Genomic DNA, 26570 nt, shown 5'->3' with positions numbered 1-26570 from the left:
CTCTCGTGTAAGTGCTTCAGGATTGATTCCTTGATTTGTCCGGGGACTGAGGTGAGGCTGACTGGCCTGTAGTTCCCAGGATCCTCCTTCTTCTCTTTTTTAAAGATGGGCACTACATTAGCCTTTTTCCAGTCATCCGATACTTCCCCCGTTTGCCACGAGTTTTCAAAGATAATGGCCAATGGCTCTGCAATCTTTTTGTTGAAGACTTTTTGTTGAAGAATTGCCACTTTTAGGTCTGTATTCGAGTGACCAGAGAGATTGAAGTGTTCTCCAAGTAAGGGACGTGAGCTCTGTCGGGACTCGGGGCCCCTCTTTTACCGAGCCGTCATCTCCCTTTTGCTCATCGTTCTCTTCTCCCTGGGAATCATCCTCCGCCTGCGGCCTTGTAGCGGTACCGGCTCCACGTGGGTTCTGCCTTCACTTCCTGTCCCAAATGGTTCCATGGCATCACTGTGTGGGCTGGTAAGCAGCCTTTGCCCCACCCCGCCCCATCCGATACTTCCCCCGTTTGCCACGAGTTTTCAAAGATAATGGCCAATGGCTCTGCAATCTTTTTGTTGAAGACTTTTTGTTGAAGAATTGCCACTTTTAGGTCTGTATTCGAGTGACCAGAGAGATTGAAGTGTTCTCCAAGTAAGGGACGTGAGCTCTGTCGGGACTCGGGGCCCCTCTTTTACCGAGCCGTCATCTCCCTTTTGCTCATCGTTCTCTTCTCCCTGGGAATCATCCTCCGCCTGCGGCCTTGTAGCGGTACCGGCTCCACGTGGGTTCTGCCTTCACTTCCTGTCCCAAATGGTTCCATGGCATCACTGTGTGGGCTGGTAAGCAGCCTTTGCCCCACCCCAGAGCCAGCTGCATCTCAGCACCGGGCAAGGGGTCCCTGTATAAACAGCCCCAGCGTTCTACCCCAGAGGTGGCTGCATTTCATCCCTGGTGGAATCAGTCTCTCTCTGGTGTTGATTGGGCTCCATCCCCGTCGTGTTTCCCCCCAGTCTGCTCAGTGACGCTCCCGTTCTGTTTCCCAGGCATCCCCGTGGATCCCACGGTGCGTGCTGGCTCCAAGCCGCCCCCGGCACAGGGGTGCTGCTTTAGCTGCTTACGGGGGCTGGTCACCGGCAGAATTTTCCCAGCTCTTGGGGCACAAGCCGTCAGACTTCACTGGACTCTGAGCCACCTGCTGGGGGCTCCTGCGGGGCCTGGGCGTCTCCGTTCTCCTCTGCTTCTGTCTGTGGGTCGATCGGCCCAGGGCACCCAGGGAAGGGGCCATGCAGCAGCGATGGGTGCCTGGGAGCTTTGTCGTCCCCTAGTGGCTGCTGCCATTATAGTTCTCCTTGGTACAGGAAATGGCCTGTGGCTCTGGGCGTCGGGCTCCTGGGTGTGGGTGGGTCTGGGGAGGGGAATGTGCGCCCTGCAGGGCTCCTGGTGTGATCCCAGCTGGGGTCAATCGGCCGTAGCTCCGCTGGAATAAACTCAGAAAGACCTATTTACACCCGCTGTGGATCTGTCCTGTATGTCTTGGGTATGCCAATAACATGAAAGAAAAGTATTTCTCAAGATTAATTCCTTGTGGGACAATATTTTTCCATTTACAAATGAAAATTAAATGCTGTAAAGGAGTCAGCCATATGAGAAAACAAAATTCTAAAGAAAACATTTCCATATAAAGCAGATAAAGACTGTCCGGAGCATGTTTGGTTTTTTAGAAGGAATACGCCGATGGGAAGAGATATGTGTTGCAAAAAATAAATATACCTCATGGTGTGAAAATAAAAGATATTCAGCAAAAATTCCTTTATGTAAAATAATGTTATTCCTCATGACAAAATATCCCAGAGAGGGTAAGGAGCATCACCCAAGATGAGAGAATGAACTGAGGACTGAACCCAGGAGTCCTGGCTCGCAGCCCCCATCTCCCTGTGCTCTAACCACTAGACCCCACTCCCCTCCCAGCATGGGCCAGAGGAATGCAAACCCCCACAGCATCCAGCTCTCGTCCCCAGCCTCTTGCTGCAGCCATCTCAGAAGCTCAGGCCACAAAACTTTCCACCGGCCCCCCCCGAGGTGACATTTCCGGAGGATGCTGGGGCTGAGCTGAGCTGGGCTGCGGAGCTCCCCAGAGAGCAGGGACCATGGAGCAGCTGCCAGGCCTGAGCACCGTCCTCTGCGCCGTCCTCCTCATCCCCACCTGGGGAGCAGGTAATTTTATATGTCCATCCAGCCACTTACCCCAACCCTAGATCCACCTCTGTCTGTCCTTCTGTCCATCTGCCCAACCCCTAGATCCATCTCTGTGTGTCCATCCATTGACCTACCCCACCCCTAGATTCATCTCTGTGTGTCCATCCGTCCATCCACCTACCCCATCCCAAGATCCGTCTCTGTCTGTCCATATATCCTATCCCTAGATCCATCTCTGTCTGTCCATCCATCCACCTACCCTATCCCTAGATCCATCTCTGTCTGTCCATTCAGCCCAACCCCTACATCTCATCTATCTATGTATCTATGTACCCATCCATGCCACCCCAAAAAGAATATCTATCTAATCTATCTATCTATCTAGATCTAGGGGTGGAGGATACGTGCATGGATGCATAGATAGATGTGGATATGTCCCATCAGGTCAATGAGAAGTATTCTGTTTCCGTAAAACAAATATTTCATTTCAGTATTGACTCCTTTTCATAATATCAAATCAAACCAGTCTGGAAATGCAAAATCAAATCATTCCCTTTTGACCCTATCCAAAACGCTTTCTCTGCCCCAGTTTTAAACCAATTGTCACCCTGTCGACGAGACGGCATTTCCCAAGAGGAAAACGTTCCGTCAGGACAAATTCTGACCCCCTCTGGTTTGAAGCACAAATTGTGTGAAGTGGAGGCATGTGTTTGTGGTGTATTTAAAAGGGTTAAAATGACAAGCTGCCACTTTAATTTGTAAGGGAGTTTCCTGGTCCTTGTAAGGGGGAAGCCGTTCCATAACCCTCATTGTTTTGGTTGCCCTTCTCTGTACCTTTTGCAATTCTAATGTATCTTTTTTTTATTTGAGGCGACCAAAACTGCACGCAGGGTCCAAGGTGCGGGCGTACCATGGATTTATATAGAGGCAATAGGATATTTTCTGTCTTTTTCTCTCTCCCTTTCCTAATGGATGCTCACAGTCTGGTGACTTTTTTCACTGACATTGCACATTGAGTGGATGTTTGCAGAGAACTATCCACAACGACTCCAAGATCTCTCTTGAGTGGTAACAGCTAATTTAGATCCCATCAGTGTGTATGTACAGTTGGGATTCTGCTTTCCAATGTGCATGACTTTGCATTTTCCACCCTTGAGTTTCATCGGCCATTTTGTTGCCCCGTCACCCAGTTTATTGAGATCCCTTTGTAATTCCTCGCAGTCTGCTTTGGACTTAGCTGTCCTGAGTGATTTGACATCTAACATCTCTGTGAGCATCTGCCGTGCCCAGAGCAGTGTTGATGCTGGGTCTCTGTTGGGGTTGAAGTGAAAGCCCCGTGCAGTGTGTTATCGAGAGTGTTGTGAGCAATGGCAAGGTGGACAGGAACGCACAATTCTTTCCCCTTAGCTTCTTCTCTCCGTGCTGCTTAGGTTTCGGGCGGCTGGGGCGTGTCTTGATACCACTCGTCGTAATTTTCCTTTCCTGCTGTAATGTTTATTGCCCTAGTTCACGAAGGTCTCACAGTGCTTCAGAGCCCTGCTGTCCTCCGAGCGTCCCCCGGCGAGACCGTGAACCTCAGCTGCTCCTTTGAGAACAGACCGGGCAGCGCGGTCAATGTGAGGTGGACTAGAGCACCCGGAGTCATACTGGAATCTCACCATCCCTTCTATAAAGGACGGTTCAAGGTGTTCTTCCGGGATCTGCTCCAGAAAGAGGAGGTCACGCTGACCCTGTCGGACCTGGAGAAGAGGGACTCTGGTCTCTATCAGTGTCACATCAGCATCCGCCAGGGAGAGAGCGGGACAGGAGCGGGCACCGAGCTGCAGGTGATGGGGAGAAACCAGAGTGACACAGGTGAGGTGGGGAATGGGAGTACGGGGCCTTCCCCCTCTCCATCCCCAGGGCAGGGGACTGGCTGGCTCAAGGGGCTGAGAATCCCCTAAATCTCCTCTCCATCGCCCAGGTAAAGAACCTGCCCCCGTAGGGTGCTGCACCCGGGAGCTCCTGTACCAGGTCACCATCGCCTTGGGGCTCCTTCTCATCCTTGGCCTGGTGGCCACCCTGCTCCTGAAGAGACGCCGAGGTACCAAACCGGAGCCTTCCCCCTGCTAAACTCCTGGCCTCCATGGGCCAGGGACTCTGCTAGTGAACGCACCCTAGCGGCCGTCTGTCCGTTGTGGTCCATGCTGGGTTGTCTGTCCATATATCTAAACCCCCCACGTCCTTCCTTCTCCTCCCATCCCTAGATCTCTGCAGCTTCCCTCTTCACCCCAGACTCTCTCTCACACTCCTCCGTTTTAACGTTTCTTTCTTCTCCCTTCTTCCGCAGCGCCGCCCCCCTCGCAGCCCCGCCAGCGGCAGCCGAAGGTGAGACAATGCAGGCTGGGCCCTGTTCCATACAGTGCTTGGGTCTGGTCTCCGGGTGCCAATAAGGACTGGTAGAATACAGTGAGGGGAGAGAACCCAGGAGTCCTTGCTCCCATCTCCCCTGCTCTAACCCCACAGTCCCCTCCCAGAGCTGGGGAGAGAACCCAGGAGTCCTGACTCCCAACCCCTCCAATCTGGGGTAACACTGTGGGATTTGCTCCCTGGGAGCTGCCTAAATTGACCAGAATTAAGAGACCAGATCTGGGGTGACGGCGTCCTCACAGTGTGTCTGTCCAACACAGGGCCACGGCAGCCGGGGGGGCCGAGGAGAGCGAGAGCGTGCACTACTCAGAGATTAAATTCCAGACTCCAGGACGCAGGGAACACACCTCCAACCACACCCAGCGGCGCTGAGTCCCTCCGCACCCAGCACCACCTGAGTCCCTCACACTCACAGCCACGCCGCCAGCAGGGAATTCCCCACAGGAGGAGACCCTCACAGGGTTTGAGGGAGAGCAGAAGAAAATTATGGATGTTAAAGTCCCTGTGAACCCCAAGAAAACCCAACTAGCCCTGTCTACGGCAGGGAATAATCTACTAGGGCATGGATCTACCCTCAGGAAATGCCTTCTCCGGGCCTCCTGGATATAACTATATCACGTCCCTGTGTGTTATTTCCCTGTCCTCTACGGAGTGATTGCAACGCCTCCCTGTGGAGCGTGACCAGCTGGGGGTAATTAACGCAGCGTCTGGTCCCTCTTCCTAACTGAGCACGAAGAGAAACGCTCGCCCAGCTCAGCATGGTGTGGGCGGTGGAACTGGTCTGAGTGACCAGCATGACTGCTCCAGCCGGCTGGACTTGCTCAAAGAAAGTGATTTTTTTTGGTCTAAAAATAAAATAATTTCTTTGTGTGAAAAATTGTCTGTTTTCAGAGTTTTTTGAAAAAATGTGTTTGGGTAACCTTCCAACGCGGCTCCTGTTTCCCACCCGGACCCCATGAGGAACTATGGGCAAGTCCTTTGTTTAGGTTAGAGGGGTCGATGCCACTTCCGTTTTCTTTCCGCCCTCACTGAGATCCACTTCCACTGTCTCCCCCTCCCTTTGAAGCATTAATACCAGTTTCACCCGCCCCCCCCCGCTTTAAATCCTGGGGGATCCACCACTCCCCGGAACCCTCCCCCTCATCTTTCCCACCCGGATCATCGAGAGCGTGGCACCCAACTGTGGGCAAGTCGTTTATGGCTATAGTCCTGACGCCACATCCGGTCCACTCCCGCCCTGCCTTGGGCCCACTCCATGGACAGTCTTCTGTCCCCCTCCCCCACCACCTGCTCTCCTTGGGGCCATTTAACCGCTGCAGAACCAAACACACCCCGAAACTTTCCCTCGAGGCCTCCTGTTTCCCACCCGGACCCTGTCGGGCTTTGCACCAAGGCTGTGGGCAAACGCCCCATCGTGGCAGGCGGCGTGGCACCGCTTCCACGTCACTTCCGCCCTCCTTGTGGCCTCCTGGCCTCCCCTCCACTTCTCCTCTCCTGGAACATCAGGTTGTTACAGACACAGCTGAAGTGTTCGCAAATCAGTCAGTTCCTCTCTAGTGATGAAACAAACACACGTCCCCTTTGAAAAATATGGAGACAAAACTCACTTGAGTAACGCACCAGAAACTGATGAACTCTTGACCTTGCATTTTGAGATTTCCTTATGCTACCCCCTGAGCTGCTTCCCTTTTTGTCTAAACGTGAGAAACCAGGTGCAATAACTTGCAGGTCGAACACCTGCGTGGAGGATGCTGATGCCAGAGAAATCCCCCGGGCTCCATGGTGTATCCCTGGCTTTCATTGTAAACGAGCAAGAGTCAGGCCCACGCGCGGAGCGGCAGATCCCACAGCGCTAACAGGTAGAATTGGCGGGAAAAGCGAAGGGGGGCAAAGGTCAGCCGATCCGAACGCTGAGGGAAACAACGGCTGCGGGCTAAAAACAGAACGGACCGTCTGGAACGCGGGCAGTTCGGCAGCAGAGGAGCCGACCGCGGCTGGCGGGTGCTCGACCCCTGTCTGCCCCCGGCCCCGCCCCGACTCCACCCTTGCCCCGCCCCCATTCCAACCCCTTTCCCAAAGGCCCCGCCCCAACTCCGCCCCCTCCCTGCCCCCATTCCAACCTCCTTCTCCAAATCCCCGCCCCTGCCCTGCCTCTTCTCCGCCTCCTCCCCTGAGTGCGCTGAGTCCCCGCTCCTCCCCCCTCCCTCCCGGAGCTTGTTCCGCCACGAAACAGCTGTTTTGCGGCAGCAAGTGCTGGGAGGTGGGCAGGGAAGCAGGGACGCACTCAGGGGATGAGGCGGAGGTTCGGTGATGTGAGGTGCGGGGGGGAGTGGAGCTTGGTTGCTGGTGTGTGCAGAGCACCCACTAATTTTCCCCCATGGGTGCTACAGCCCCAGAGCACCCACGGAACGGCACCTGTGCCTGACAGGGTGGTATAAAAGTCAGTGTGTCAGCAGACAGCCAAGAGGTAGGTGGAGAGCGAGTGGACGGTGAGGAGAAGGAGAGAAAAGTAGAGAGACGCTTGCTGAGCCGTCCATCTGTCCGACAGCCGAATGGGGAGCCGACGGAGCAGCAGGACATTGCCCCGTCCTGTCCAGCAGCAGATGGAGGAGACGCAGAAACCCAAAAGCTGTGTGTGTGCATTTGCATTTTTGTGTGTGTGTTTACTTCTATATATAAGAGCTGACACAATATGCTCCACCCCAGTGCTAGCTGCATTTATGGAAATTCATGATTTTTCTTGATAAAAATATTGTTCTCAATATAATAATACCTGTCAAGCTTCACCCCAGTGGTAGTTGCATTTATGGAACATATTTGCTTCTTCTTACATAAATATCAACGTTATTGAAACAAACACATTTGCACTCGGAAATATATCTGTCTTGTGAATGGACGACACACCTGGCTGCGAGGAAAGTTCTAGCAGAACGAACGGGGCGAGTTTCTTCAGGCTTCTGACTTTTCCCCAGTGCAAATGTTTGTTTGGAAAACACCCTAGGTCCCGACTCGGTGTGGGAGGAGAGATTGAAAGAGAGAAGAGGAGGTGAAAGAAGGCTGGAAAATAAGGCTGTTCACCCCGTCTCAGACTACATGAGGAAGGGGTGTTGGGTGGGATTTCAAGCACTCCCAGGTCAGATGTTCAGAAAACAGATTTTCTATCTATATTTTAACACTTGTTTTTCTCTTGAATTGGGACAAAAAGGTGAGAAATTGGAAATTTGGGTGGAAAGTAAAATTCTAGCAGGAGAGACCCCCCCCCGAGCCAGCCCACTCCCATCACTGCCTGGATCACATTCGGGGCAGCTCCCCCCTCTCAGAGCGATCAGCTCACGCTCTCTGCAGACTCAGGCATGGGTCCCACTCACCCCTGGTTAGAGAGATTTCTTTGCACCTGTGAGGGCTGGAAGTATTTTTGGCTCTGCAAGCTGAGCACCTAGAGATCGACTCCGGCTCATGGGACGGAAACCGTGGTCAGTTATTTGTGCGTCGCACCCGGCCCTGACTCCGACACTTCTGTAGCTGATTGTAACTCACCCCTGGTCCCTCCTCCCCCCAGCCCCCCCCCCCCCGCTGCCACCTTTGCAGAAGCTGCAGCCATGCAAGAGGCTGAATTTCCTGTTTCTCACCACGATGCGCAGGGGTGAAAGTGAAGACAGAGCCCCGAGCAACTCGGCACGTTTCAGCCCACCACAGAAACTGCAGAAAGTACCAGTCGCAAATGGACCCTCCCTCACGCTGCTCAGTGCTGCACAGACCCCCTCCCCTCTGGGAAAGATCGGGACCCCTGTCGTGCCAGGCTCTGCACAGACCTGAACTGAAGGATGACAAAGGGTCTGGACTCCTGGGTTGTCTCCCAGCTCTGCGATGGGAGTGGGGACTAGGGGGTTAGAGTCAGGGGGGCATGGGAGTCTTTTTCTGCTAGACCACACTGAACCAGAACTTAGGATAGAACCCAGGAGTCCTGACTCCCAGCCCTCCCCCCGGCTCCACCTCTCCTCACTCTCTCCTCACAGCTGCAGTGTGAGGATGGTGCCCGTGGGAGCCAGCTGAGGTCACTCAATCAGGGTAAATGGCAAACAGAACGAGGAAGACAAACCCCAACAGCTGGTGGATATTCCAATACTGAGATTTACCCAGCCAGCCCCAAACAGCCTCTGTACGACCTCCCTGGTTACTCAGAAGCCCAAACAACGCAGTTCCCTTAAACTGCCCGGCCTCGTTGCATTTCAAAGCTCTATTCATTTACAGATCTGTCTAAGCAGCCTCTAAAGTTCGGCCATGGATCAGGTCAGTCTGGGAGTTCATTGACTCTTTCTGGCCCTGTCACCTTTCAATGAGATATATTACAGTCATAACTTCACACCCCCAACGCAAAATGGATGCAGGAAGGGATGACAAAACATCGCTGAGTGCATCCCAAGAGCTCCCCACCCTTGGTTCTGATTTACTACAGCAAGTATTGGGTTAGAAGCCGTACCAGTGTAGAAGAGAAATGGTTTATCCAAGTCATGGTCCATAACGTGATTGAATCTCTTTATAAACTCAAGGTAAAACTTGGTGAGAAGAATAGTGGATTGGATCTGCTGTTGCAGCAGGATTCCCGTATATCTCACGTGATCTTGCCAAGATCTATAGAAAAGAGCTACTGGATCCATACAGGAAAGAATTTTCTGTAGTATCTGACTGGTGAATTTTGCCCATATGCTCAGGGTTCAGCTGATCGCCGTATTTGGGGTCGGGAAGGAATTTTCCCCCAGGGCAGATTGGAAGAGGCCCTGGGGGTTTTTCGCCTTCCTCTGCAGCATGGGGCACGGGTCACTTGCTGGAGGATTCTCTGCTCCCTGAAGTCTTTAAACCAGGATTTGAGGACTTCAATAGCTCAGACTCAGGTGAGAGGTTTATCGCAGGAGTGGGTGGGTGAAATTCTGTGGCCTGCGTTGTGCAGGAGGTCGGACTAGATGATCATAATGGTCCCTTCTGACCTAAATATCTGTCAGCTCCAGCAAACGTTTGGAACCCAATTAACATCAACTTAAGGTAGATATTACTGTTGTTTATAGTACAGGAATCTTGGCATTTAGCCATGAAAGCAATATGGTCGTGTTCCTGTTTCCCTTCTCATACAAGAAGAACAGGAGGACTTGTGGCATCTGAGAGACTAACAAATTTATTTGAGCATAAGCTTTCGTGAGCCACAGGTCACTTCATCAGAAAACATTTCTGTACAAAACATTTCTGTATAACGCAGATAAAGACTGTCCGGAGCATGTTTGGTTTTTTAGAAGGAATACGCCGATGGCAAGAGATACGTGTTGCAAAAAATAAATATACCTCAGTATGTGAAAATAAAAGATATTAAGCAAAAATTCCTTTCTGTAAAATAATGTTATTCCTCATGACAAAATATCCCAGAGAGGGTAAGGAGCATGACCCAAGATGAGAGAATGAACTGAGGACTGAACCCAGGAGTCCTGGCTCTCAGCCCCCCATCTCCCCTTGCTCTAACCACTAGACCCCACTCCCCTCCCAGCACGGGCCAGAGGAATGCACCCCCCCGCCCCCGTCCAGCCCTCGTCCCCAGCCTCTTGCAGCAGCCATCTCAGAAGCTCAGGCCACAAAACTTTCCACCGGCCCCTCCCCGAGGTGACATTTCCGGAGGATGCTGAGGCTGAGCTGAGCTGGGCTGCGGAGCTCCCCAGAGAGCAGGGACCATGGAGCAGCTGCCAGCCCTGAGCACCGTCCTCTGCGCCGTCCTCCTCATCCCCACCTGGGGAGCAGGTACTAATTTAACGTGTCCATCTATCCACCTACCCCACCCCTAGATCCATCTCTGTCTGTCCATCCATCCACCTACCGCAACCCTAGATCCATATCTGTCTGTCCATCCATCCATCCACCTACCCCATCCCTAGATCCATCTCTGTGTGTCCATTCATCCACCTACCCAATTCCAAGATCCATCTCTGCCTGTCCATCTGTCCTTCTACCCCACTCCACTATATTCAGCCCTATCTGTCCATATACCCTATCCCTAGATCCATCTCTGTCTACCCATTCACCCTACCCCTACATCTCATCTATCTTTTTATCTATGTACCCATTCATCCCACCCCAAAAAGAATATCTATATCTATCTATGTATCTATCTATCTAGATCTAGGGGTGGAGGATGTGTGCATGGATGCATAGATAGATATGGATATGTCCCATCAGGTCAATGAGAAGTATTCTGTTTCCATAAAACAAATGTTTCATTTCAGTATTGACTCTTCTTCATAATATCAAATCAAACCAGTCTGGAAATGCAAAATCAAATCATTCCCTATTGACCCTATCCAAAATGCTTTCTCTGCCCCAGTTTTAAACCAATTGTCACCCTGTCGATGAGACGGCATTTCCCAAGAGGAAAACGTTCCGTCAGGACGAATTCTGACCCCCTCTGGTTTGAAGCACTAATTGTATAACGTGGAGGCATGTGTTTGTGGTGTATTTAAAAGGGTTAAAATGACAAGCTGCCAATTTAATTTGTAAGGGGGTTTCCTGGTCCTTGTAAGGGGGAAACCGTTCCATACCCCTCATTGTTTTGGTTGCCCTTCTCTGTACCTTTTGCAATTCTAATGTATCTTTTTTTGATTTGAGGCGACCAAAACTGCACGCAGGGTCCAAGGTGCGGGCGAAACATGGATTTATATAGAGGCGATAGGATATTTTCTGTCTTTTTATCTCTCCCCTTTCTAATGGATGCTCACAGTCTGGTGACTTTTTTCACTGATGCTGCAGATGGAGTGGATGTTTGCAGAGAACTATCCACAACGGCTTCAAGATCTCTCTTGAGCGGTAACAGCTAATTGAGACCCCATCAGTTTGTATGTACAGTTGGGATTCTGTTTTCCAATGTGCATGACTTTGCATTTTCCACCCTTGAGTTTCATCGGCCATTTTGTTGCCCTGTCACCCAGTTTAGTGAGATCCCTTTGTAATTCCTCGCAGTCTGCTTTGGACTTAGCTGTCCTGAGTGATTTGACGCCTAACGTCTCTGTGGGCATCTGCCATGCCCAGAGCTGTGTTGATGTTGGGTCTCTGTTGGGGTGGAAGTGAAAGCCCCGTGCAGTGTGTTATCGAGAGTGTTGTGAGCAATAGCAAGGTGGACAGGAACGCACAATTCTTTCCCCTTAGCTTCTTCTCTCTGTGCTGCTAAGGTTTCAGGCGGCTGGGGCGTGTCTTGATACCACTCGTCGTCGTTTTCCTTTGCTGCTGTAATGTTTTTTGCTGGTTCACGAAGGTCTCACAGTGCGTCAGAGCCCCGTTGTCCGAGCGTACGTCGGCGAGACCGCGACACTCATCTGCTCCTTCGAGTATAGATGGGGCAGCATGGTCAATGTGTGGTGGACTAGAGCACCCGGGGTTGTGCTGGAATCTCACCATCCCTTCTGCAGCGGACGGCTCAATGTGTCCTTCCAGGATCTGTTCTGGAAAGGGGAGGTCACGCTGACCCTGTCGGAGCTGGAGAAGCGGGACTCTGGTCTCTATCGGTGCCACGTCAGCATCCGCCAGGGAGAGAGCGGGACAGGAGTGGGCACCGAGCTTCTGGTGGTGGAGAGAAACCAGATTGACACAGGTGAGGTGGGGAATGGGGCATAGGGTCTTCCCCCTCAATGGGGTGCCAGCACCGATCCAGCCCCAGGGTGGGGGACTGGCTGGCTCAGGAGGTGGGAATGGCTTACGGGGCTGTCCCCTCTATCGGGCGTTGGTCCAGGAATCTCCTAACCCCTCATTTCTATTGTCTATGGTTTCCAGGGGGACGTCCACATACCCCACCCCTAGATCCATCTCTGTCTGTCCATCTGTCAATTTGCACCACCCCTAGATCCATCTCTGTCTGTCCGTCTGTCCTTCTACCCCACTCCACTATATTCATCCCTATCTGTCCATATATCCTATTCATAGATCCATCTCTGTCTGTCCACCCATCCACCTACCCCACCCCTAGATCCATCTCTGTCTGTCCATTCATCCACCTACCGCATCCCTAGATCCATCTCCGTCTGTCTGTCTCTCCATCTGCCCCACCCCTAGATCCATCTCTGTCTGTCCATCTGTCCTTCTATCACACTCCACTATATTCAGCCCTATCTGTCCATATACCCTATCCCTAGATCCATCTCTGTGTGTCCATCCATCCACCTACCCCACTTCTAGATCCATCTCTGTGTGTCCGTCTGTCCTTTAACCCAACCCCTAGATCCATCTCTGTCTGTCCATCTGTCCTTCTACCACACTCCACTATATTCAGCCCTATGTGTCCATATACCCTGTCCCTAGATCCATCTCTGTGTTTCCATCCATCCACCTACCCCACTCCTGGATACATCTCTTTCTGTCCGACTGTCCATCTGCCCCATCCCTAGATCCATCTCTGTCTTTCCTTCTGTCCATTTAGGCAACCCCTACATCCATCTCTGTGTGTCCATCCATCCACCTACCCTATCCCTAGATCCATCTCTGTCTGTCTATCTGTCCATCTGCCCCATCCCTAGATCCATCTCTGTGTGTCCATCCATCCAACAACCCCACCCCTAGATCCATCTCTGTCTGTCCATCCATCCACCTACCCTATCCCTAGATCCATCTCTATCTGTCCATCCATCCACCTACCCCCCCCAGATCCATCTGTGTCTGTCCATCTATCCACCTACCCCATCCCTAGATACATCTCTGTCTGTCCGTCTGTACATCTGCAACACCCCTAGATCCATCTCTGTTTGTCCATCTGTCCTTCTACCCCACTCCACTATATTCAGCCCTATCTGTCCATATACCCTATCCCTAGATCCATCTCTGTCTGTCTATCCATCGACCTACCCCATCCCTAGATCCATCTCTGTCTACTCATTCAGCCCTACCCCTACATCCATCTCATCTATCTTTTTATCTATGTACCCATCCATCCCATCCCAAAAAGAATATCTATCTATCTATCTATCTATCTATCTATCTATCTATCTATCTATCTATCTATCTACATAGATCTAGGAGTGGAGGATGCGTGCATGGATGCATAGATAGATGTGGATATGGCACATCAGGTCAATGAGAAGTATTCCGTTTCCATAAAACAAACATTTCATTTCAGTGTTGACTCCTCTTCATAATATCAAGTCAAACCAGTCTGGAAATGCAAAATCAAATCATTCCCTTTTGACCCTATCAAAAACGCTTTCTCTGCCTCAGTTTTAAACCAATTGTCACCCTGTCGATGAGACGGCATTTCCCAAGAGGAAAACGTTCCGTCAGGACAAATTCTGACCCCCTCTGGTTTGAAGCACAAATTGTATAACGTGGAGGCATGTGTTTGTGGTGTATTTAAAAGGGTTAAAATGACAAGCTGCCACTTTAATTTGTAAGGGGGTTTCCTGGTCCTTGTAAGGGGGAAGCCGTTCCATACCCCTCATTGTTTTGGTTGCCCTTCTCTGTACCTCTTCAATTCTAATGTATCTTTATTTGATTTGAGGCGACCAAAACTGCACGCAGGGTCCAAGGTGTGGGCGTACCATGGATTTATATAGAGGCAATAGGATATTTTCTGTCTTTTTCTCTCTCCCTTTCCTAATGGATGCTCACAGTCTGGTAACTCTTTTCATTGACGTTGCACATTGAGTGGATGTTTGCAGAGAACTATCCACAACGACTCCAAGATCTCTCTTAAGTGGTAACAGCTAATTGAGACCCCATCAGTTTGTATGTACAGTTGGGATTCTGCTTTCCAATGTGCATGACTTTGCATTTTCCACCGTTGAGTTTCATTGGCCATTTTGTTGCCCCGTCACCCAGTCTAGTGAGATCCCTTTGTAATTCCTCGCAGTCTGCTTTGGACTTAGCTGTCCTGAGTGATTTGACATCTAACGTCTCTGTGAGCATCTGCCGTGCCCAGAGCAGTGTTGATGTTGGGATCTGTTGGGGTGGAAGTGAAAGCCCCGTGCAGTGTGTTATCGAGAGTGTTGTGAGCAATAGCAAGGTGGACAGGAACGCACAATTCTTTCCCGTTAGCTTCTTCTCTCTGTGCTGCTAAGGTTTCGGGCGGCTGGGGCGTGTCTTGACACCACTCGTCATCGTTTTCCTTTGCTGCTATAATGTTTATTGCCCTGGTTCACGAAGGTCTCACAGTGCTTCAGAGCCCAGCTGTCCTCCGAGCGTCCCCCGGCGAGACCGTGAACCTCAGCTGCTCCTTCGAGAACAGACAGGGCAGCGTGGCCAAAGCATCGTGGACTAGAGCACCCGGAGTCGTGCTGGAATCTCACCATCCCTTCTACAAGGGGAGGCTCAATGTGTCCGACCTGGATCTGCTCCGGAAAGGGGAGGCCACGCTGACCCTGTCGGAGTTGGAGAAGAGGGACTCTGGTCTCTATCAGTGTCACATCAGCAACCGCCAGGGAGAGAGCGGGACAGGAGCGGGCACCAAGCTGCAGGTGACGGGGAGAAACCAGAGTGACACAGGTGAGGTGGGGAATGGGGGCATGGAGCCTTCCCCCTCTCCGGCCCCAGGGCAGGGGACTGGCTGGCTCAAGGGGCTGAGAATCCCCTAACGCTCCTCTCCATCTCCCAGGTAAAGAACCTGCCCCCGTAGGGTGCTGCAGCTGGGAGCTCCTGTACCAGGTCACCATCGCCTTGGGGCTCCTTCTCATCCTTGGCCTGGTGGCCACCCTCCTCCTGAAGAGATGCTGAGATACGAAACCGGAGCCTTCCCCCTGCTAAACTCCTGGCCCCCATGCGCCAGGGCCTCTGCTCGTGAACACACCCGAATGGCCGTCTGTCCGTTGTGGCCCATGCTGGGTTGTCTGTCTATATAATTAACCCCCCCACGTCCTTCCTTCTTCTCCCGTCCCTAGATCTCTGCAGCTTCCCTCTTCACCCCAGACTCTCTCTCACACTCCTCCGTTTTAACGTTCCTTTCTTCTCCCTTCTTCCGCAGCGCCGCCCCCCTCGCAGCCCCGCCAGCGGCAGCCGAAGGTGAGACAATGCAGGCTGGGCCCTGTTCCATACAGTGCTTGGGTCTGGTCTCCGGGTGCCAATAAGGACTGGTACAATACAGTGAGAGGAGAGAACCCAGGAGTCCTTGCTCCCATCCCCCCTGCTCTAACCCACTAGACCCCACTCCTCTCCCAGAGCTGGGGATAGAACCCAGGAGTCCTGGCTCCCATCCCCCCTGCTCTAACCCACCAGCCCCCACTTGCCTCCCAGAGCCAGGGATAGAACCCAGGAGTCCTGGCTCCAAGCCCCCCTGCTCTACCCAACTCGACCCCACTCCTCTCCCAGAGCTGGGGAGAGAACCCAGGAGTCCTGACTCCCAACCCCTCCGATCTGGGGTAACACTGTGGGATTTGCTCCCTGGGAGCTGCCTAAATTGGCCAGAATTAAGAGACCAGATCTGGGGTGACGGCGTCCTCACAGTGTGTCTGTCCAACACAGGGCCACGGCAGCCGGGGGGCCGAGGAGAGCGAGAGCGTGCAGTATGCAGAGATTAAAATCCAGACTCCAGGACGCAGGGAACACACCTCCAACCACGCCCAGCGGCGCTGAGTCCCTCCGCACCCAGCACCACCTGAGTCCCTCACACTCACAGCCACGCCGCCAGGAGGGAATTCCCCACAGGAGGAGACCCTCACAGGGTTTGAGAGAGAGCAGAAGAAAATTATGGGTGTGAAAGTCCATGTGAACCCCAACAAAACCCAAGTAGCCCTCTCTACGGCAGGGAATAATCGACTAGGGCATGGTCTGACCCTCAGGAAATGCCTTCTCCGGGCCTCCTGGATATAACTATATCACGTCCCTGTGTGTTATTTCCCTGTCCTCTCTGGCGTGATTGCAACGCCTCCCTGTGGAGCGTGACCAGCTGGGGGTAATTAGCGCAGCGTCTGGTCCCTCTTCCTAACTGAGCACGAAGAGAAACGCTCGCCCAGCTCAGCATGGTGTGGGCGGTGGAACTGGTCTGAGTGACCAGCATGACTGCTCCAGCCAGCTGGTCTTGCTCAAAGAAAGTGATTTTTTTTGGTCTAAAAATAAAATAATTTCTTTGTGTGAAAAATTGTCTGTTTTGAGAGTTTTTTGAAAAAATGTGTTTGGGTAACCTTCCAACGCGGCTCCTGTTTCCCACCCGGACCCCATGAGGAACTATGGGCAAGTCCTTCGTTGAGGTTAGAGGGGTTGATGCCACTTCCGTTTTCTTTCCGCCCTCACTGAGATCCACTTCCACTGTCTCCCCCTCCCTTTGAAGCATTAATACCAGTTTCACCCGCCCCCCACCCCGCTTTAAATCCTGGGGGATCCACCACTCCCCGGAACCCTCCCCCTCGTCTTTCCCACCCGGATCATCGAGAGCGTGGCACCCAACTGTGGGCAAGTCGTCTGTGGCTATAGTCCTGACGCCACATCCGGTCCACTCCCGCCCTGTCTTGGACCCACTTCATGGACGGTCTTCTGTCCCCCTCCCCCACCACCTGCTCTCCTTGGGGCCATTTAACCGCTGCAGAACCAAACACACCCCGAAACTTTCCCTCGAGGCCTCCTGTTTCCCACCCGGAGCCTGTCGGGCTTTGCACCAAGGCTGTGGGCAAACGCCCCATCGTGGCAGGCGGCGTGACACCGCTTCCACGTCACTTCCGCCCTCCTTGTGGCCTCCTGGCCTCCCCTCCACTTCTCCTCTCCTGGAACATCAGGTTGTTACAGACACAGCTGAAGTGTTCGCAAATCAGTCAGTTCCTCTCTAGATATGAAACAAACACACGTCCCCTTTGAAAAATATGGAGACGAAACTCACTTGAGTAACGCACCAGAAACTGATGAACTCTTGACCTTGCATTTTGAGATTTCCTTATGCTACCCCCTGAGCTGCTTCCCTTTTTGTCTAAACGTGAGAAACCAGGTGCAATAACTTGCAGGTCGAACACCTGCGTGGAGGATGCTGATGCCAGAGAAATCCCCCGGGCTCCATGGTGTACCCCTGGCTTTCATTGTAAACGAGCAAGAGTCAGGCCCACGCGCGGAGCGGCAGATCCCACAGCGCTAACAGGTAGAATTGGCGGGAAAAGCGAAGGGGGGCAAAGGTCAGCCGATCCGAACGCTGAGGGAAACAACGGCTGCGGGCTAAAAACAGAACGGACCGTCTGGAACGCGGGCAGTTGGGCAGCAGAGGAGCCAACCGCGGCCTCCCAACTCGACCCCCGTCTGCCCCTGGCCCCGCCCCGACTCCGCCCTTGCCCCGCCCCCATTCCAACCCCTTTCCCAAAGGCCCCGCCCCAACTCTGCCCCCTCCCTGCCCCCATTCCAACCTCCTTCCCCAAATCCCCGCCCCATCCCGAGAGCGCGCCGAGTCCCCGCTCCTCCCCCCTCCCTCCCGGAGCTTGTTCCGCCACGAAACAGCTGTTTTGCGGCAGCAAGTGCTGGGAGGTGGGCAGAGAAGCAGGGACGCGGCGTGCTCAGGGGATGAGGCGGAGGTTCAGTGACGTGAGGTGAGGTGGGGTGGGGGGGGAGCTTGGCTGCTGGTGTGTGCAGAGCACCCACTAATTTTCCCCCATGGGTGCTACAGCCCCAGAGCACCCACGGAACGGTGCCTGTGCCTGACAGGGTGGTATAAACGTCAGTGTGTCAGCAGACAGCCAAGAGGTAGGTGGAGAGCGAGTGGACGGTGAGGAGAAGGAGAGAAAAGCAGAGAGACGCTTGCTGAGCCGTCCATCTGTCCAACAGCCGAATGGGGAGCCGACGGAGCAGCAGGACATTGCCCCGTCCTGTCCAGCAGCAGAGGGAGGAGATGCAGAAACCCAAAAACTGTGTGTGTGCATTTGCATTTTTGTGTGTGTGTTTACTTCTATATATAAGAGCTGACACAATATGCTCCACCCCAGTGCTAGCTGCATTTATGGAAATTCATGATTTTTCTTGATAAAAATATTGTTCTCTATATAATAATACCTGTCAAGCTTCACCCCAGTGGTAGTTGCATTTATGGAACATATTTGATTCTTCTTACATAAATATCAGTGTTATTGAAACAAACACATTTGCACTTGGAAATATATCTGTCTTGTGAATGGACGACACACCTGGCTGCGAGGAAATTTCTAGCAGAACGAACGGGGCGAGTTTCTTCAGGCTTCTGACTTTTCCCCAGTACAAATGTTTGTTTTGAAATCACCCTAGGTCCCGACTCGATGTAGGGGGAGAGATTGAAACAGAGAAGAGGAGGTGACAGAAGGCTGGAAAATAAGGCTGTTCACCCCGTCTCAGACTACATGAGGAAGGGGTGTTGGGTGGAATTTCAAGCACTCCCAGGTCAGATGTTCAGAAAACAGATTTTCCATCTATATTTTAACGCTTGTTTTTCTCTTGAATTGGGACAAAAAGGTGAGAAATTGGAAATTTGGGTGGAAAGTAAAATTCTAGCAGGAGAGACCCCCCCCCGAGCCAGCCCACTCCCATCACTGCCTGGATCACATTAGGGGCAGCTCCCCCCTCTCAGAGCGATCAGCTCACGCTCTCTGCAGACTCAGGCATGGGTCCCACCCGTCCCTGGTTAGAGAGATTTCTTTGCACCTGTGAGGGCTGGAAGTATTTTTGGCTCTGCAAGCTGAGCGCCTAGAGATCGACTCCGGCTCACGGGACGGAAACCGTGGTCAGTTATTTGTGCGTCGCACCCGGCCCTGACTCCGACACTTCTGTAGCTGATTGTAACTCACCCCTGGTCCCCCCTCCCCCCAGGCCCCCCCCCAGCTGCCACCTTTGCAGAAGCTGCAGCCATGCAAGAGGCTGAATTTCCTGTTTCTCACCACGATGCGCAGGGGTGAAAGTGAAGACAGAGCCCCGAGCAACTCGGCACGTTTCAGCCCACCACAGAAACTGCAGAAAGTACCAGTCGCAAATGGACCCTCCCTCATGCTGCTCAGTACTGCACAGACCCCCTCCCCTCTGGGAAAGATCGGGACCCCTGTCGTGCCAGGCTCTGCACAGACCTGAACTGAAGGATGACAAAGGGTCTGGACTCCTGGGTTCTCTCCCAGCTCTGCGATGGGAGTGGGGACTAGGGGGTTAGAGTCAGGGGGGCATGGGAGTCTTTTTCTGCTAGACCACACTGAACCAGAACTTAGGATAGAACCCAGGAGTCCTGACTCCCAGCCCTCCCCCCGGCTCCACCTCTCCTCACTCTCTCCCCACAGCTGCAGTGTGAGGATGGTGCCCGTGGGAGCCAGCTGAGGTCACTCAATCAGGGTAAATGGCAAACAGAACGAGGAAGACAAACCCCAACAGCTGGTGGATATTCCAATACTGAGATTTACCCAGCCAGCCCCAAACAGCCTCTGTACGACCTCCCTGGTTACTCAGAAGTCCAAACAAGGAGTTCCCTTAAACTGCCCGGCCTCGTTGCATTTCAAAGCTCTATTCATTTACAGATCTGTCTAACCAGCCTCTAAAGTTCAGCCATGGATCAGGTCAGTCTGGGAGTTCATTGACTCTTTCTGGCCCTGTCACCTTTCAATGAGATATATTACAGTCATAACTTCACACCCCCAATGCAAAATGGATGCAGGAAGGGATGACAAAACATCGCTGAGTGCATCCCAAGAGCTCCCCACCCTTGGTTCTGATTTACTACAGCAAGTATTGGGTTAGAAGCCGTACCAGTGTAGAAGAGAAATGGTTTATCCAAGTCATGGTCCATAACGTGATTGAATCTCTTTATAAACTCAAGGTAAAACTTGGTGAGAAGAATAGTGGATTGGATCTGCTGTTGCAGCAGGATTCCCGTATATCTCACGTGATCTTGCCAAGATCTATAGAAAAGAGCTACTGGATCCATACAGGAAAGAATTTTCTGTAGTATCTGGCTGGTGAATCTTGCCCATATGCTCAGGGTTCAGCTGATCGCCATATTTGGGGTCGGGAAGGAATTTTCCCCCAGGGCAGATTGGAAGAGGCCCTGGGGGTTTTTCGCCTTCCTCTGCAGCATGGGGCATGGGTCACTTGCTGGAGGATTCTCTGCTCCCTGAAGTCTTTAAACCAGGATTTGAGGACTTCAATAGCTCAGACTCAGGTGAGAGGTTTATCGCAGGAATGGGTGGGTGAGATTCTGTGGCCTGCGTTGTGCAGGAGGTCGGACTAGATGATCATAATGGTCCCTTCTGACCTTAATATCTGTCAGCTCCAGCAAACGTTTGGAACCCAATTAACATCAACTGAATGTAGATATCACTGTTGTTTATAGTACAGGAATCTTGGCATTTAGCCATGAAAGCAATATGGTCGTGTTCCTGTTTCCCTTCTCATACAAGAAGAACAGGAGGACTTGTGGCATCTGAGAGACTAACAAATTTATTTGAGCATAAGCTTTCCTGAGCCACAGGTCACTTCATCAGAAAACATTTCTGTACAAAACATTTCTGTATAACGCAGATAAAGACTGTCCGGAGCATGTTTGGTTTTTTAGAAGGAATACGCCGATGGCAAGAGATACGTGTTGCAAAAAATAAACATACCTCAGGATGTGAAAATAAAAGATATTAAGCAAAAATTCCTTTCTGTAAAATAATGTTATTCCTCATGACAAAATATCCCAGAGAGGGTAAGGAGCATGACCCAAGATGAGAGAATGAACTGAGGACTGAACCCAGGAGTCCTGGCTCTCAGCCCCCCATCTCCCCTTGCTCTAACCACTAGACCCCACTCCCCTCCCAGCAGGGGCCAGAGGAATGCACCCCCACACCCCCGTCCAGCCCTCGTCCCCAGCCTCTTGCTGCAGCCATCTCAGAAGCTCAGGCCACAAAACTTTCCACCGGCCCCTCCCCGAGGTGACATTTCCGGAGGATGCTGAGGCTGAGCTGAGCTGGGCTGCGGAGCTCCCCAGAGAGCAGGGACCATGGAGCAGCTGCCAGCCCTGAGCACCGTCCTCTGCGCCGTCCTCCTCATCCCCACCTGGGGAGCAGGTACTAATTTAACGTGTCCATCTATCCACCTACCCCACCCCTAGATCCATCTCTGTCTGTCCATCCATCCACCTACCGCAACCCGAGATCCATATCTGTCTGTCCATCCATCCATCCACCTACCCCATCCCTAGATCCATCTCTGTGTGTCCATTCATCCACCTACCCAATCCCAAGATCCATCTCTGCCTGTCCATCTGTCCTTCTACCCCACTGCACTATATTCAGCTCTATCTGTCCATATACCCTATCCCTAGATCTATCTCTGTCTACCCATTCACCCTACCCCTACATCTCATCTATCTTTTTATCTATGTACCCATTCATCCCACCCCAAAAAGAATATCTATATCTATCTATGTATCTATCTATCTAGATCTAGGGGTGCAGGATGTGTGCATGGATGCATAGATAGATATGGATATGTCCCATCAGGTCAATGAGAAGTATTCTGTTTCCATAAAACAAATGTTTCATTTCAGTATTGACTCTTCTTCATAATATCAAATCAAATCAGTCTGGAAATGCAAAATCAAATCATTCCCTATTGACCCTATCCAAAACGCTTTCTCTGCCCCAGTTTTAAACCAATTGTCACCCTGTCGATGAGATGGCATTTCCCAAGAGGAAAACGTTCCGTCAGGACGAATTCTGACCCCCTCTGGTTTGAAGCACTAATTGTATAACGTGGAGGCATGTGTTTGTGGTGTATTTAAAAGAGTTAAAATGACAAGCTGCCAATTTAATTTGTAAGGGGGTTTCCTGGTCCTTGTAAGGGGGAAACCGTTCCATACCCCTCATTGTTTTGGTTGCCCTTCTCTGTACCTTTTGCAATTCTAATGTATCTTTTTCTGATTTGAGGCGACCAAAACTGCACGCAGGGTCCAAGGTGCGGGCGAAACATGGATTTATATAGAGGCGATAGGATATTTTCTGTCTTTTTATCTCTCCCCTTCCTAATGGATGCTCACAGTCGGGTGACTTTTTTCACTGATGCTGCAGATGGAGTGGATGTTTGCAGAGAACTATCCACAACGACTCCAAGATCTCTCTTGAGCGGTAACAGCTAATTGAGACCCCATCAGTTTGTATGTACAGCTGGGATTCTGTTTTCCAATGTGCATGACTTTGCATTTTCCACCATTGAGTTTCATCGACCATTTTGTTGCCCCATCACCCAGTTTAGTGAGATCCCTTTGTAATTCCTCGCAGTCTGCTTTGGACTTAGCTGTCCTGAGTGATTTGACGCCTAACGTCTCTGTGAGCATCTGCCGTGCCCAGAGCAGTGTTGATGTTGGGTCTCTGTTGGGGTGGAAGTGAAAGCCCTGTGCAGTGTGTTATCGAGAGTGTTGTGAGCAATAGCAAGGTGGACAGGAACGCACAATTCTTTCCCCTTAGCTTCTTCTCTCTGTGCTGCTAAGGTTTCAGGCGGCTGGGGCGTGTCTTGATACCACTCGTCGTCGTTTTCCTTTGCTGCTGTAATGTTTTTTGCTGGTTCACGAAGGTCTCACAGTGCGTCAGAGCCCCGTTGTCCGAGCGTACGTCGGCGAGACCGCGACACTCATCTGCTCCTTCGAGTATAGATGGGGCAGCATGGTCAATGTGAAGTGGACTAGAGCACCCGGGGTTGTGCTGGAATCTCACCATCCCTTCTGCAGCGGATGGCTCAATGTGTCCTTCCAGGATCTGTTCCGGAAAGGGGAGGCCACGCTGACCCTGTCGGAGCTGGAGAAGCGGGACTCTGGTCTCTATCGGTGCCACGTCAGCATCCGCCAGGGAGAGAGCGGGACAGGAGCGGGCACCGAGCTGCAGGTGATGGAGAGAAACCAGAGTGACACAGGTGAGGTGGGGAATGGGGCATGGGGTCTTCCCCCTCAATGGGGTGTCAGCACCGATCCGGCCCCAGGGTGGGGGACTGGCTGGCTCAGGAGGTGGGAATGGGTTACGGGGCTGTCCCCTCTATGGGGCGTTGGTCCAGGAATCTCCTAACCCCTCATTTCTATTGTCTATGGTTTCCAGGGGGACGTCCACATACCCCAACCCTAGATCCATCTCTGTGTGTCCATCCATCCACCTACCCCATCCCTAGATCCATCTCTGTCTGTCCGTCTGTTCATCTGCCCCACCCCTAGATCCATCTCTGTCTGTCCATCTGTTCATCTGCCCCACCCCTAGATCCATCTCTGTCTGTCCATCTGTCCTTCTACCCCACTCCACTATATTCAGCCCTATCTGTCCATATACCCTATCCCTAGATCCATCTCTGTCTGTCCATCCATCGACGTACCCCACCCCTAGATCCAACTCTGTGTGTCCATCCATCGACCTACCCCGTCCCTAGATCCATCTCTGTCTACTCATTCAGCCCTACCCCTACATCTCATCTATCTGTTTATCTATGTACCCATCTATCCCACCCCAAAAAGAATATCATCTATCTATCTATCTATCTATCTATCTATCCCCATACAACCTATCTATCTATCTATCTATCTATCTATCTATCTATCTATCTATCTATCAACATAGATCTAGGGGTGGAGGATGCGTGTATGGATGCATAGATAGATGTGGATATGTCACATCAGGTCAATGAGAAGTATTATATTTCCATAAAACAAACATTTCATTTCAGTGTTGACTCCTCTTCATAATATCAAATCAAACCAGTCTGGAAATGCAAAATCAAATCATTCCCTTTTGACCCTATCAAAAACGCTTTCTCTCCCCCAGTTTTATACCAATTGTCACCCTTTTGATGAGAAGGCATTTTCCAAGAGGAAAACGTTCCATCAGGATGAATTCTGACCCCCTCTAGTTTGACGCACCAAATTGTATCAAGTGGAGGCATGTGTTTGAGGTGTATTTAAAAGGGTTAAAATGACAAGCTGCCAATTTAATTTGTAAGGGGGTTTCCTGGTCCTTGTAAGGGGGAAGCCGTTTCATACCCCTCATTGTTTTGGTTGCCCTTCTCTGTACCTGTTGCAATTCTAATGTATCTTTTTTTGATTTGAAGCGACCGAAACTGCACGCAGTATCCAAGGTGCGGGCATACCATGGATTTATATAGAGGCGATAGGATATTTTCTGTCTTTTTATCTCTCCCCTTCCTAATGGTTGCTAACAGTCTGGTGACTTTTTTCACTGCCGCTGCACATTGAGTGGATGTTTTCAGAGAACTATCCACAACGACTCCAAGATCTCTCTTGAGTGGTAACAGCTAATTGAGACCCCATCAGTTTGCATATATAGTTGGGATTCTGTTTTCCAATGTGCATGACTTTGTATTTTCCACCCTTGAGTTTCATCGGCCATTTTGTTGCCCAGTCACCAAGTCTAGTGAGATGCCTTTGTAATTCCTTGCAGTCTGCTTTGGACATAGCAGTGTTGATGTTGGGTCTCTGTTGGGGTAGAAGTGAAAGCCCTGTGGAGTGTGTTATCGGGAGTGTTGTGAGTAATAGCAAGGTGGACAGGAACGCACAATTCTTTCCCCTTTGCTTCTTATCTCTGTGCTGCTAAGGTTTTGGGCAGCTGGGGCGTGTCTTGATATCAGTCATTGTCGTTTTCCTTTGCTGCTATAATGTTTATTGCCCTGGTTCACGAAGGTCTCACCGTGCTTCAGAGCCCCGTTGTTCTCCGAGCGTCCCCCGGCGAGACCATGAACCTCAGCTGCTCCTTCGAGAACAGACAGGGCAGCGTGGTCAAAGCGACGTGGACCATAGCACCCGGGGTTGTGCTGGAATCTCACCATCCCTTCTACAGCGGACGGCTCAATGTGTCCGACCTGGATCTGCTCCGGAAAGGGGAGGTCACGCTGACCCTGTCGGAGTTGGAGAAACGGGACTCTGGTCTCTATCAGTGTCAGATCAGCATCCAACAGGGAGAGAGCGGGACAGGAGCGGGCACCGAGCTGCGGGTGATGGGGAGAAACCAGAGTGACACAGGTGAGGTGGGGAATGGGGGTACGGGGCCTTCCCCCTCTCTGGCCCCAGGGGCTGAGAATCCCCTAAATCTCCTCTCCATCGCCCAGGTAAAGAACCTGGCCTCATAGGGTGCTGCGGCCGGGAGCTCCTGTACCAGGTCGCCATCGCCTTGGGGCTCCTTCTCATCCTTGGCCTGGTGGCCACCCTGCTCCTGAAGAGACGCCGAGGTACCAAACCGGAGCCTTCCCCCTGCTAAACTCCTGGCCTCCATGGGCCAGGGACTCTGCTAGTGAACGCACCCTAGCGGCCGTCTGTCCTCTGGGTCCATGCTGGGCTGTCTGTCCATATATCTAACCCCACCACGTCCTTCCTTCTCCTCCCATCCCTAGATCTCTGCAGCTTCCCTCTTCACCCCAGACTCTCTCTCACACTCCTCCGTTTTAACGTTTCTTTCTTCTCCCTTCTTCCGCAGCACCGCCCCCCTCGCAGCCCCGCCAGCGGCAGCCGAAGGTGAGACAATGCAGGCTGGGCCCTGTTCCATACAGTGTTTGGGTCTGGTCTCCGGGTGCCAATAAGGACTGGTACAATACAGTGAGAGGAGAGAACCCAGGCATCCTGGCTCCCATCGCCCCTGCTCTAACCCACCAGCCCCCATTTGCCTCCCAGAGCCAGGGATAGAACCCAGGAGTCCTGGCTCCCAGCCCCCCTGCTCTACCCAACTCGACCCCACTCCTCTCCCAGAGCTGGGGAGAGAACCCAGGAGTCCTGACTCCCAACCCCTCCAATCTGGGGTAACACTGTGGGATTTGCTCCCTGGGAGCTGCCTAAATTGGCCTGAATTAAGGGACCAGATCTGGGGTGACGGCGTCCTCACAGTGTGTCTGTCCAACACAGGGCCACGGCAGCCGGGGGACCGAGGAAAGCGAGAGCATGCAGTACGCAGAGATTAAAATCCAGACTCCAGGACGCAGGGAACACACCTCCAACCACACCCAGCGGCGCTGAGTCCCTCCGCACCCAGCACCACCTCACACTCACAGCCACGCCGCCAGGAGGGAATTCCCCACAGGAGGAGACCCTCACA

At 52.0% G+C, this 26570-nt stretch overlaps 2 protein-coding genes across 6 annotated transcripts; both read left to right on the top strand.

Moving 5' to 3' along the window:
• The first annotated feature begins 1796 nt into the window (after nt 1–1796).
• LOC142068947 (natural cytotoxicity triggering receptor 3-like) lies at nt 1797–5432 on the top strand. Of its 5 annotated transcripts, XM_075119063.1 has the most exons (5): nt 1797–2199; nt 3688–4035; nt 4145–4264; nt 4511–4548; nt 4851–5432. In XM_075119063.1, the coding sequence occupies exons 1-5, from the start codon at nt 2133–2135 to the stop codon at nt 4905–4907; spliced, it is 630 nt and encodes a 209-aa protein (XP_074975164.1). In that variant the 5' UTR covers nt 1797–2132; the 3' UTR covers nt 4908–5432. The 5 variants fall into 5 exon arrangements, with proteins under 5 accessions (XP_074975164.1, XP_074975166.1, XP_074975163.1 ...); XM_075119065.1 differs by lacking the exon at nt 4145–4264; XM_075119062.1 differs by lacking the exon at nt 4851–5432 and having other exon boundaries at nt 3697–4035; nt 4511–4808.
• Nucleotides 5433–10225: 4793 nt separating this feature from the next.
• LOC142068946 (CD276 antigen-like) lies at nt 10226–15697 on the top strand. Its single transcript, XM_075119060.1, has 4 exons — nt 10226–10371; nt 11876–12211; nt 14749–15087; nt 15197–15697. The coding sequence occupies exons 1-4, from the start codon at nt 10305–10307 to the stop codon at nt 15313–15315; spliced, it is 861 nt and encodes a 286-aa protein (XP_074975161.1). The 5' UTR covers nt 10226–10304; the 3' UTR covers nt 15316–15697.
• The last annotated feature ends 10873 nt before the right edge of the window (nt 15698–26570 follow it).

Source organism: Caretta caretta, chromosome 14, assembly GCF_965140235.1.
Source record: "Caretta caretta isolate rCarCar2 chromosome 14, rCarCar1.hap1, whole genome shotgun sequence".
Lineage (NCBI taxonomy): Eukaryota > Metazoa > Chordata > Testudines > Cheloniidae > Caretta > Caretta caretta.
The sequence above is the reverse complement of the archived record's forward strand: the minus strand, read 5'-3'. Positions and strand labels throughout refer to the sequence as shown.